General features: G+C 42.4%; 1 protein-coding gene across 1 annotated transcript; it reads left to right on the forward strand.

Moving 5' to 3' along the window:
• The first annotated feature begins 372 nt into the window (after positions 1–372).
• GGH (gamma-glutamyl hydrolase) lies at positions 373–12,875 on the forward strand. The gene is made up of 9 exons (XM_053396039.1): positions 373–1,111; positions 3,611–3,725; positions 4,216–4,266; positions 5,574–5,658; positions 6,118–6,256; positions 9,847–9,953; positions 10,176–10,266; positions 10,622–10,759; positions 12,111–12,875. The coding sequence occupies exons 1-9, from the start codon at positions 949–951 to the stop codon at positions 12,230–12,232; spliced, it is 1,011 nt and encodes a 336-aa protein (XP_053252014.1). The 5' UTR covers positions 373–948; the 3' UTR covers positions 12,233–12,875.
• The last annotated feature ends 367 nt before the right edge of the window (positions 12,876–13,242 follow it).

The raw sequence follows: 13,242 nt of genomic DNA on the forward strand, positions 1-13,242 counted from the left end.
TTGATCCCAATTCATTTATGAACAAGTGAAGAAGCATCAGCTCCAATACAGGTCTAGGTGGATATTACTCCTTATGTCCTTCTATTGGGGGAACAGTCCATTTATGGCTTCTCTCTGTACATTATACAGTAGAAACACAAATCAAACACACTGCTTCCACGGAAAACAGCAGCGCTACTATGTCCTCAAGGAACTATTTCTAAATATGAATAAACGTTGACACGCCCAAATGGTGATTATTAAAATTCATCATTCGTTATAGGTGTGCTACACATTTATGACACAAAGGCCAGTTTGCTAGGCTGTAGTACTAAGCCAAATAAATGTCAAGGAAGTTTGTTGGGCAGAACTGCCCTTTATTCCTACGCGATTTTCTTACTGGCTCCCTAGAAACCTCCCTAGATATCATCGTTATTTGCATGCTGCCTTTCAATAGTTAAAAACCATGCTCGAGGCGGCTTACGACATGGCAATATTTACATAATTACGCAAATGCACTCATAAGAAACCGTATCAAAGCGCCCACAACGAAATTAAGCAATCCCCACACAAGTTATAACGAGATCTATAAAGAGTAGTATAATATCACGAACAGCAAGATGGACATAAACAAAATAAAATCTTGACTCCAACAACCCCACCCAGCCTAAATCTCCCGCGCGCACCGATGCCCACGCAGGCATTTCCAGCAGCTCTTCCTCCTCCGCCTCTTTTTGCGTTGCCGGCAAAGAAGGAACGAGGAAGAAAAGGCGCAGCGGCGAAGAAGCGCGCCTTCTCAGAATGCCACGGCTGCTGAGGACTACATTTCCCAGAATGCCGCGGCCGCCCAGCCGAGATGCGCCCTGATTGGACGGCGTTGCAAAGCCGCTCGGCGCCGGGGCTGAGCGTTCGGCAGAGGCGCGCGCCATAAGACGGGCGTCGCGCGCGGAGCCTGGCTCGGGTCGCCGAATGCTGCGGGCGGACATGGCGAGCTGGGCGGGACTCGGGCGCGCGCTGGGCGCCTGCTGCCTCCTGGGCCTCTTCTGCGGCGCCGCGCTGCCCTTCTCGCTGCAGGGCGCGAACGAGAAAGCCAACATCAACGAGAGACCCATCAACGAGAGACCCATCATCGGTGAGTCGTCGCGCTCTGCGTTTGTAAGGGGGGGGGGGATCCCCGGGATTCTCCAAAGAGCCAGAGAAAGAGTCCTGTTGCCAGGGAACGTGGACGAGGGGAAGGAGAGAGAGAGAGAGAGAGAGGAAATAAAAGAAATGCAAAAAGTCTCCCCTCCCTCCTTTAGCTCGGTGGGTCGGGCACCTATAAATCGTAGAATTGTAGAGTTGGAAGGGACCAACTAAAGCATGAATAACAGATGAGCATCCAACTTCTGCTTTAAAAAAATAATAATGTTATGCTTGCACTGGGATCACCGAAGGGGATTATTTGTGAGACCAGGTGGCTCTTTCGCACTTGATTCTTATCACCCCAGTTGTTTCAGATGAATCCCGGCTTTTAAAATGCAGTGCTACTTTCCAAGCAAATGACCTAGGTTTGAGTAGGATGATCCGCAAGGTGCCGCCTTGTCGCAGTTGGTTCGAGATCAATCAGTATTCACCTGTCACTGGCAAGACGGTGCTGCTGGTAGATTAAAACAAGCAAGCAAACATGGCATCTTTCAGGTGTCTGGGGGCAACTGTAGCTTCTAGAATACTTTTTTGATTTTTCCTGCCATTTCCAGCATCTTCATTTCAGGGGGTACAAGAATTCATGTGTACCCGTGGTTGACAGCCTGTTCCTATAGGTATGTTTACTTGGAAGTAAGCCACCCCAGTGAATTCATTAGCAGCAGCTCTTAGAGAAATTGCACAGGGTTATGGTCCTAGTCTTCAAAATATTTCGATTGATGTAATAATGATTTTAGTCTATCTGTGCAAGTAGCGAAAGACAACACATTCACCCAGACATCACCTGTTACTGGGGGAAATGTACCTCTGTGGAAATCTTGAAACAACACTAAGAATGCCATTTATGAAAGAGGCTCACTATCTTTAATGAAACCTTTATCAATTGGCTGTCCTCCAGATGTTTTGGACTAAGCAAAGTCTGTGTGTTGAAAATCCACCTTTTAGTGACTTTTATTTATTTTGATTTGTGATGGATTGTTGGCAGAGGGTATGTAGCAGATATCCAGAAGATTTGCAGTAAGTAGATTGGTAAGGATTCTGACTCCTCAGTTGTTTTACAAGAGCAACAGATTGACTTTTGCTGAAAAGTAGGAAGCTAATCGGGTGTAAAAGGACTGCGCAAAAGGACTGTGAACTCAGTTCAGTTCTGGTACTTAGAACAAATTCCTGGGCTTAAAATGTTACTGGGGGCACCCTGAACACTCATTCAGAGTCTTCTGTGCCTGACTTTAGGGGCAGATCTTCTCTGTGGTATATATAGGGATTCTAGCAAAAAGCAAAGTAGATCTAACAAACTTAAAGTCTGCCCATTCCTGTTCTATACTCCCTGATGGAAACTATGTCAGTAACAGTGATTTTTGGAGAGAGTGTGACTACCTACCCATAAATTTATAAAGTTCCTTGTTCTAAGGTTTCTGTTAAACACACACACACACACACACACACACACACACACACACACACACTACTACCACCACCACCACCTCCTCCTCCTCATTTTGTTGTTCGATTCCAGAAGGAAGAAGTGCTTGTTCAACACCAAGTTGATGAGCTGGCAACCTGGAATGCCTCAACCTCCCCTTCCCCCCATTGCGGTGCAATGGGTCTTGTGACAGTATTGCATAACTTAGTTGTATCATGTTCTGCTGTGCCTGGGTTGTGAACTTTCAGAAAGCTGGTTCTAAATTCGTTAAAAACAACAACATATTTCTGATATAGAGAGTGTGATAGGGTGCTTGCTGGAACTAGTCTGTTGTCTGGATCTAAGCATTCAGCTGCGTGCGTCAAATTGTGAAGCACTCAAGGGGTCAAAAGTGTATTGTATTTCAACAAGTCAGTTTAAAAAGGATAATGCAGGTACTTTAAAATATGGTGTGAAAAATTTGCTTTCATGATAATATAGCAGACCTTTGACTTACAGGCTATTCCATATTTCATATAGAAAGTATTTAAGCGTAGCATGAAATCCATTTATAGACAGTCATGTCTGATTATCACAGATTTTCAGGGTGTACTTCCTCAAACACGTAGTGAGACATACATGCATTTCTCATGTATGTAATTTATTTATATCATATCATTTCTATACTGTTTGCTTGTAAAAAACAAAAACAACCCCCCAAAGGAGTTTACAAAAGGAATCTACTCCTGCTTTCACTTTGCTTTCACATAAATGCTTTCTGAGTATAAAATGAGTAACATGCAAACCAATCTTAAATATAGTTGTGTTTAACACCATCTGAACAAGTGATTGCCCCGCTGCTGCTGCTGCTGCTGCTGCTGGATTGTCATTGTGATGTTATATTGGACACCATGTTCTTTCTTGCATTCAAATATAGATAATATTAAATTAATCATCATACCCCACCTACTGCTAGTTTATCAGTGGCATCTCAGTGTTTCCTGTGACCTTGCTGATGCCTAACTCTTCTCCTCTGGATCTTTCTAGGAATATTAGCACAGGAAACTGACTTTAAAAGCTTCCAAAAATATGGAAGTTCTTACATTGGGGCATCATATGTGAAGTTTATTGAATCTGCTGGAGCCCGGGTAGTACCAATCAGGTAAGCTTGTGTGAATAATGTGCTCACATCCTGCAGTGCAAAGTAGAAATTTTCTCAGGACAATATTTGCCAGTCTTTAGGGTAGAAGCATATTAGCACTCTTCAGTATGGGTGTATTTGTTAATCAATTGCATTGTAGCGGTTCAAGAGTTAGACTAGGACTGGAAAGATCCAGGTTCAAAATTCTACTTAGCCATGAAGTTCACCTGGTGACCAGTCACAACCTGTCACCTTAACCTACTTTGCAAAGTTGTTGTGAAGATTAGGGGAAATGTGTAAGCTGTCTTGAGGTGCTTAGAGGACATAGATGTGACTCATTAATGACACTTTCCAGGAAGTCTGCACTAGGGACTGACTTAACATGAATTTAAATTGTAGCACAGGAAATTGGCGTTAACCTTTTAGTTACTGTACTAAAAACTATTCTAAACTGATGCAGGGAAGCTATACATTTCTAATGCAACTTTTCATTTCATTTTAATTCCTCCAGACTGAATCGTTCAGATGAAGAATATGATAAGATTTTCAATTCTATCAATGGGTAAGCATCCTAATGAACATCTGTTTTGTTGCTACTGGTAGTAAAAGTGAAGAGCAGCGAAGTGGAAGGAAGGCAACTGAGACAATATCAGAGACTCAGGTTCCAATTTCTATCAAGCCTTGAATCTCATTGGGTGTCTGTTGCTCAGCAGTTTACCTTGAAAGGCTGTTGGGAAGATGATAAGGTTTGTAAAGTACATTGCCATATGCAAAGTGTTACAGAAGTTAATAGATAATGAAAAAGATGTCACAATAATAGTGTACTGATAATAGTGTCTGTAATGGTGGCTTTTTTGTGCTCTGCTTGGTGATAATTCTGTGTATTCTATAACCTGAGTGTGCAGTTCCTAGCATTTCCTAGCAGAAATGTGGGGCTGTCAGTACCAGAATAAGAGACCAGCTGAAATGAAAACAAACAGAACAAATCTTTATTGTGGCAGGCATAGCATATACATTTAACATTGGTTTCTTGTCAAAAGGCGCATTAAACAGAATCCTGGGTGATATTTCCTCTAATGAAAAGTGCATATTTGCCTACATATTCCACACAAATTTATTTGAGCTGATTTGGCATTCACAGCTGCTAGCCACTTGATTTTTATTTTTTATTTACACAATTTCCAACCCACCTTTCATCATCGGTGATCTCATGACAGGTAACAACCATTTGAAAAACAAATGTGGTTATGGAAAAATGCTCATGCAATAATGGAGTTCGCATCACTGTGGTGTAAACCACTGAGCCTAGGGCTTGCTGCTCAGAAGGTCGGCGGTTCGAATCCCCGTGACGGGGTGAGCTCCCATTGCTCGGTCCCAGCTCCTGCCAACCTAGCAGTTCGAAAGCACATCAAAGTGCAAGTAGATAAATAGGTACTGCTCCGGCAGAAAGGTAAACAGTGTTTCCGTGCGCTGCTCTGGTTTCACCAGAAGCAGCTTAGTCATGCTGGCCACTTGGCCAGGAAAAACTGTCTGTGGACAAACGTTGACTCCCTCTGCCAGTAAAGCAAGATGAGCGCCGCAACCCCAGAGTCGTTTGCGACTGGACTTAACTGTCAGGGGTCCTTTACCTTTACCACTTGGAAATTGAGGTTTTTATTTCTAACTACTATCTTCCTGCTCCTCCCACCGTGTTCCATGATGACTGTCTGAACAACCCTTCCTTATAGTACTTGAGTATGTCACTTTTTCTTTAAAGATTGTATTGCAGATCCTTCCGTGATTACAATCCAGGTTTATCCATGTTACCTTTGTGTGACCAATTGGCAGTTCATTGCTGCTGACGAAAGTGTTGTCATTTTGTTTGCTTAGGATTCTCTATCCCGGAGGTGGTGTTAGCCTTGAGACTTCTGAATTTGCCAGAGTTGCAAAGATATTCTACAATAAAGCACTAGAGGTAAATATTGGAGCATGCCAGTGTTTCTGCATTGGGGCGTTGGCAATGTTGAGGAATGACAGTTGTTGGTGCCTCTTATTTTCACACCTTTCTAGCTGGCATGTGGGCAGTCATACAACTCTGCCTTATCTTTATGTGCATGATTTTGGGACTAGGCTGTAAGATGTAAATAGACTCATCTAGGGTTATCTAGTCCAACCCCCTGCAATGCAGGAATCTTTTGCCCAACGTGGGCTTGAACCCACAACCTTGAGATTAAGAGCCTCATGCTCTACCAACTGAGCTGCCCCAGTTTCTTTCCTGGTGATGTATGGGGAGTCCCCAACCTCTTTGAGACCTGGGGGCACATTAGGAAATCTAAGGAACTATCCTGCTATCTTCCTAGGTAGTTAAATAATGGGGAATATAAATGTCTAGGATCTGTAGCTATTGATTTCTCCCCCTTATTGTTGTTTCCAGGCTAATGATAGAGGGGACTATTTTCCTGTATGGGGGACATGCCTGGGACACCAGCTGCTTAGCGTCCTCACTTGCGGGGAAGACCTGCTCACCTGGACTAATACGGATGGCTTTGCATTGCCGCTGAACTTTACTCCAGGTAAAAACTCAAGAGTTTCAGTTCACAGAAGACTTATGACTGGGGGGGTGTGTGTCGGTGATAATAAATTCTGCGAGTCAAAGTGAAATAATGACTTTGAGAATGCATTGAGCTCTGAGGTCCTGGAGATGTTTAGTCTTCTATCACATAAGTTTGAGAGGCCTGATACTGTGCTGCGCTGGAGATCAATAGTAGAATACAGGGTCTGGTGAAAGAGTCCTTTCTTTGGTATTGTAGTCTGGATCCATGAACTCTGCTGGAACAGACTGTTGCTGTTGGTTCAGCTGTGCTGTATAATGAGTTTTAGGGGACTGTAAGAAAAGGATAGGAAAAGGGTCGAGAACTTGTGGCCTTCTAGATGCTGCTGAACTACAGCTCCCATAATATTTGGCTGTTAGACATGCTGTCTGGGGCTGGTGGGAGTTTGACAACACTTGAAAGGCCACAAGTTCTCAACTGCTGGGATGGAGCCCCAACACCAGAGTAATGGCTCTGTCTCCTTAGAGCTAATGATGACACTTGCTAGTAGTTTAGAGCAGCAGTGGAAATTAAGAGTTTCATAATGTGTGGGATGCTGTTACTTCTTGAGCCTCTGTTTGAAAATTACAGTGAACTGGGAGTGGGGACTCTATCTGGAATGCTACAGATCACACCTGAATCTGGTTATAAGCAAAATGTCCAAATATTAGGAAAAAAATGATTTAAACACTGCAGTCTTTTTCATATTTAATTTTCACATGGCAGCTCCACTTTTGTTAGCACTGACCTACGGCATTACATAGCAGGTGGATCGTCTTCCTTCAAAGCAGGAAGTCAGCAATCATTGTGCAAAGTAGGAAATTAGCAGTCAGTGAGGGTTTTTCCAGAACATTTTTGGTATGGTTAAACCCATGGTTCCTACATGCTGACCACAAAAGGAACGCCCTTAAGCTCTTGCATTTTAAGGAAGGAATATTGCTTTTTTTCTAACCTTCACATTGCAACTCCCCTCCCCCCCCCCTGAAAAGTGGTGCTTCTATTACAGTTCTGAGCATTGCAAAGCGCAAGGGAACACGCGGGCGCAAGTGTTGTGGACAGTGCCTGTAATGCTGTCAGTGATTAGAGGAATGATTATGAATTTCTGAAAAGCCTTACTGTTTTTAATTGCCTTAAACAACTACATTTAGATGCTGAGCATTCCCCACCATTTTTCAGCCTGTGTTTATTTGAAGCCTGAGTTCTCCTCTGTCCTGGAGCCCAGTAGGATACCCCTTCCTGCCCCTGCTACTAAAATAAACACAGCTCTTTCCTTGCAGCACTGCACCATGGTTAACCCACCTCCATTAATTGCAAATGGGATACAGTGTGGCTGATGCTGGATTGCACTAATGTGTTAATAAGGAAATGGCTACTGGCCCTGATGGCTATATGCTGTGCCACCTCCAGGTTCTGAATTCCTCTGAATTCCTGTTCCTGGGGAACAATAGCGGGAGAGCTGCTGCCCTCAATGCCCTGCTTGTGGGATTCCCAGAGGCATCTGATTGGCCAATGCAGGAAAACAAGCTGGGCTGATGTTCTTAGATAAGAGTCTGTGTCATTGAAAGGTCCTAAGCCAAATCCTGGTGTGGCTCTTCTTCCAGCAATTAATAGGTGGCTTGTCATCTTGTTGAGTTAATCCTGAATCTATGCGTCATAATGCATTCCACTAAAGTGAATATGACCCAGAATATGACTCTGAATACATTATTTAGCAGATTGGGTAGCATTTGCTTTGTATTAAACCCAAAACAAGGGATGCTTGCCCTGAACCACTGGCACAAAGGAGGACTCATGGGAGTGGCTGGGTGCAGGTGTACCAAAGGACGATGCCAAAAATGCTGGAGTGATCAGTTTTCTAGTGCTTTATTAGAGAAGGTGTAGACTTACAGCAAATCAGCCTGCCAGTTCTCCTAGCCTTTGCCAGATGCAGGACGGATTCTGCAGCAAGGAGATGACTTGTCTGTGCCCAAGCAAACATTCATAATTTATAAACAAAGCAGCATACGTCCCTTTTCCTACGACTTCCACTGCTTCACCTGCCCAGGTGAGGGCAAAAATGGCAAATGCCCAAACCTTACAGACAGCTCCCCGTTCTGGGCTCAGAGCCCAGCACCCTAGGCCTACAGATAAGGATAACATCTAGCTTATATCAAAGCAAATGAATATAAACATATAGAGTCAAACCTCCGTTGTCAAATGTAATCCGTTCCGGAAGCATGTTCAACTTCTGAAATGTTTGACAACTGAGGTGCGGCTTCCATTTGGTTGCAGGAGCTTCCTGAACTCAAGCAGAAGCTGCGTCAGATGTTCGGCTTCTGAAATTGTTCAAAAACCGGAGCATTTACTTCCGGGTTTTCGGCATTCGGGAGCTGTAACATTCCAAAACAGAGGTGTTTGGGATCCGAGGTTTGACTATATGAACTTGTTGCCGCAACAACAGCCAATTAATTGTGGTGTTATCTTGACTATCAAGATGGAGTTAGCAAAGTTTCTGGAACAATTCACCTTTGGTTCAACACAATGCTTACAGAGTTTTTTCATGAAGTTTGTTTTATGTTTTACACTTAGATAAAGGATTCTATGTAATGGGGAGGGAGAGGGAGTTGAAAATAATATCAAAATATTTCACATCTGGGAACCAATGTACCACTTTGGTTCCAGACAGTACATGGGTAGACAAGTATAAAAAGCCCAGGACACAAATTTTCATGGCCCTCTAGCTAGCGGCTATGGTGGCTCATTTAACAAAAGCAATGTATTTTGCATTAACTCTGGATGTTTACTTGATACGGTCCAAACTAAGCCTCCTAGAGCAAAATATGTTGTGGAATTTTTTCTCAATATTGATCCAGAGTAGATTCCAGTTTATAGTCAGCAGAGTAAAAACTTAAACATGTTGCAGGATTCCTAAAAAATAGACCAGAGGCAATTAATATTTCATCCAACAGAACTTTACTGCTACTGAAGGCAAATGAGCATGATGGTCACAAATCCAATACATTCAGGATTGGCACTGTACATAAGAAATCCAGTTGCAGCAGACTTAGCTTAAACTTACAATAACTCTATACAGAACACCACACCAGGAAAAGAGAAAGAAAGAGAAAAGCAAAACCCACGCTTCCCTCTGGCCTGTTTTTATAGTCAGCATGACCTTGACGGAAGAGATAACAGAAGCAGTTTAAGCCAGCTGTACTCAGCGTCTCTGAAGGAACGTCATGAACCTTCTGCTTGTTTCTTTCACACAGAAGCTTCCAGGACCCTCTTGAATTAAGTAGAATAGGAAAGATCTCTAGAAATCACATCAATACTTTCTGCACTAAGAAATGCAGACTGACAAAATAAACACTACTATCATAGAACCATAGAATTGTAGAGTTGGAAGGTACCCCCAAAGGATACCAATGTGGTACCTGCTGTTGACTGTTGTGTGTATCTGTGTGTGTGTCATTTGACATCAGTTCAGTTTTTCTAAGCGCTACCTAAGCTCTTGCAGATCAGACATGCCTTAAACAAGTGGGCACACTGCAGGTAGTAATATTAACTCTTCTTGCCTTTTTTTTTTATATAAGATGCCAAAAACAGCAGCATATTCCAGGATTTTCCTGCTGATTTGTTGCAAGTGATGGCTTCTGAACCCTTGACATCAAACTTCCACTTCTGGAGCCTTTCTGTGCAGGTACTTTTAAAGTTTGCATGTAAAACATTAATTTAAAATATACCAAACTGCCTTCTACAGCTATGACCTCACAAAGCAACATGCTAAGGTGTGAGAGATAAGGTGTAAATAGTAACAGCAGGACAGATGCACATGTTAATAGGAGAGGGATTAGTAGAAGGATAAAAGTGCCCCATCTAAAAGAATATTTTGTAATATAAATAAAAAACCTTTCTCTTACAGAATTTTACAAATAATGAGAAGTTGCGCGACTTCTATAAGATCTTAACAACTAATGTTCATAACAATGTGGACTTCATATCTACCATGGAAGGTAATGTAAATCAGAAGTGCAGAAGCCTTTTCTGCTGAGGGCAGCATTCCTGGGGGCGGGGGGCTGCATGCTCCTCCCTCCTAGCCCAGTGAGTTGCTGGGGTGTGTCTATGTGTGTGACACATTACTCTTGCCAGAGATCTGTACCGGTGGCTTACAAAGGACTTTCCTCCTCCTCCTCCTCCTCCTTTCATTGCTCCATCAGCTCTATATAAATGCTTGTTGTTAATGGTAATATTTTGTGTGAAATTCTTTTATAATCTTGGTTAGAACTATAAATCCTGCATCCAAACTTTTAAGAAAAACTTGCTGTCTTATGTGCGTGAGTTGATGGAAACCAATTGGTTATTTTCTAGCTCACGAATACCCTGTGTACGGCGTCCAGTGGCATCCAGAAAAAAATTCATATGAATGGAAGAACTCAACAGGCATTCCACATTCCCAGGCAGCTGTAAAAGTCACATACTACATAGCTGACTTCTTAGTCAGTGAAGGTATTAAAAGTTTTTAGATGGCAGTTGTGAAATTTCACCTGAAAGGAGAAACGCTTGTATGTTGAGTGGCAACTTTTTCTTACAGCTAAACTGTGAAAATATAAATTGGAATAGTTAGTGGCAGTCCAACCACATATTCTGATTAAAGAAAAATTAGACAAAACAGTGCCAGCTTTTATCCACACAATGCGGGGGACAATATTAGTCGTATCCCATGTTTTCACTTGCTCGCTGGACTTTCTCCTCCCTCTACCTGGTTGGGGGAACCCCAGATCAGCTTAGGCAGAGTGGGGAGGGTTGAGAGAGGGAGCAGGTAAGTTCTGTTGCACAGACGGGGGTATCCTTGCACCAACAGAACTTCACTGAATGCAGTCCTTAATGTTTTGATCTTAACCATTGAGCAGACAGACCTAGTCAAAGGAACTGTAGAATTTTTGAGATTAGTAGTAAAGTAAGGCAGGCATCTTCTAGGGTTGTCTTGCTCTTGACATGCTGGTTTTAGAACATCCCCAGTCAAGCTTGCTTGGTGCCATCCTTACCATCTCTTTCTTTTAATTACCCAGGCCTTTTTATACAACTTGAGTGTTTACAGTGCCTCTTAGTCTTTACGATTTGTGTTTTACTATATATAGGCCAGAAAAAGAACAAAAAATTAATGCCGCTTTCATTGTTTTGAATTATGCTTTACTCTTCCAACTTTTGAGAGCTACCCACAGAACATAAGTTATAGGGTGGCCGTTCAAGTTAATAAATCCCAAAAATTTGGTCTGGATGGCTGGTTATTGGAAGCTGCAGTACTCAGACTGCTTGTTCCATCCCAATATCATTGGTGTCAAGAGGACTACACTAGCTTAGGGTTGCCATAGATCCAGGATTTCCGGGATTTGTCCATTGAAAAGAGTGTCGGGGCGGAATTTCTGAAAATTGGTAAAAATGTCTGGGAAAACCCGGACATATGACAGCCCTACCCTAGAGAAGTCCCCTTGACACAAATGATACTGGTGTTTTTTTTTGGCAAAGCTGAACTATTGTCTTGTGGCTACCTAACATCTTGCTCTAGACTAATTTCTTAAGGTTGATTTCAGCAGAACATACATCCTATGTGCGTTTGTGTAGCAGAATGTTCTTTTTTAAAAAAAGTGGGAGGGGGGATTTTTTGTTGTCTTCTAAGAGAGAGGGAGCCCTGTGTGTGGCTGGCACTTCCCGCAAGTGCCTCTGAGGAGACCATTAATTCTCTGTGTGACCCAACTCTTACATTTAGTCTAGGATTGCTAAAGTGCATTTGACAAAAAATTTGTTCTTTCACAGTTGATAACATGGACGTAATACGTATTTCTCCAATGTTTTGCAGCCCGGAAGAGCAACCACCATTTTGCCAACAAAAGTGAGGAGACCAACGCACTGATCTATAATTTTAACCCCGTTTTCACAGGGCCATTTTCCTCCTTTGATCAAGCTTATTTCTTTGATTAAATTTCCAGCCAGAAATAGGGGAGAGGCGGTCTTAGAAATGATGTAGCTGTGGCATCTTTCGGGATTAAACACACACAGTGAATTACGAAGAGCCAAGATGACAAGACTGCTTACAAGCTCCTTCTGAATTAATTTTTCCAGTCCTCTCTGTTGAATTGCACTTTTTTTGTTCTGCTGTGGCACAATCAGCCGACAAGAACCCCTTTGAAAACCCCATTGAAGTCCATGTGTCTCAAATTAGTAATTCAGTGTGAGGACAACAGTTGCAACCCTTACACAAGTTTTGTGAAACTTGTTAGGACTCTATCCCACCTTTCAGACACCATGAAACTCAAGACGCTTTTCCTCACCTTATGTACGGCATTGCTGCGCGGTAAATGCTCTAAGCTTGTTTGCAGACAGGTCTTGTAATTGTAACTGCTAGCACTTTTTAATCCACATGACAAAGAAATGTTAAGTCCTCTTTTTGTGCACCAGTATGAAATTAAAACCTTAATTTGAAAATATTGAAGATGCCAGTCTTCATGTGACTTGAAGCAAATGAATGTTCATCTATGATCAGAGAATCTCTTTCTGTTCATATTAAACTGTATTATTACTGGTTTGATATAAACATGTGCAGGTAATCAAACTTTTGATAAAGGACAGGATTCCCCTTGAAAGTACATAAAGGATTCCTGTTTGTCTTTCCTTTTCCCCCGGCTCCCCAAATTCAGGATAGACTAATCTCCTGCGGTTTCTTCCTTTACTTTCTCTTTGTGCTTTAAATCATGCTGCTTTTCCAGGTCTGGATCAGACACTCTCACCCACGCCACTGATCAAGATTCCTCCTTCTCTCCTGTTTCCCTTCTTAAGGTCTACTTGAGGAAACAATCCGAATGCTCCCTGAAAAAAAGTTATCCTTTTTTAAAAAACACATGTTTTATTTCCTGCTCTTCAGAGAACTTGAGCCTTGGGGTTCCCACTGAACAGGTCCCTGCCACATTCATTTAAAGGATTTTTATACAACC

Source organism: Podarcis raffonei, chromosome 7 (genome assembly GCF_027172205.1).
Source record: "Podarcis raffonei isolate rPodRaf1 chromosome 7, rPodRaf1.pri, whole genome shotgun sequence".
In the NCBI taxonomy this organism is placed as follows: domain Eukaryota; kingdom Metazoa; phylum Chordata; class Lepidosauria; order Squamata; family Lacertidae; genus Podarcis; species Podarcis raffonei.

Bases quoted from the DNA above. Each gene is read 5' to 3' on its own strand.
- GGH (XM_053396039.1), top strand. From the start codon at position 949: ATGCTGCGGGCGGACATGGCGAGCTGGGCGGGACTCGGGCGCGCGCTG. The intron at 4,267-5,573 runs GTAAGCATCCTA...TTGTTTGCTTAG, and splicing joins ATTTTCAATTCTATCAATGG to GATTCTCTATCCCGGAGGTG. The intron at 10,267-10,621 runs GTAATGTAAATC...GTTATTTTCTAG, and splicing joins CTTCATATCTACCATGGAAG to CTCACGAATACCCTGTGTAC.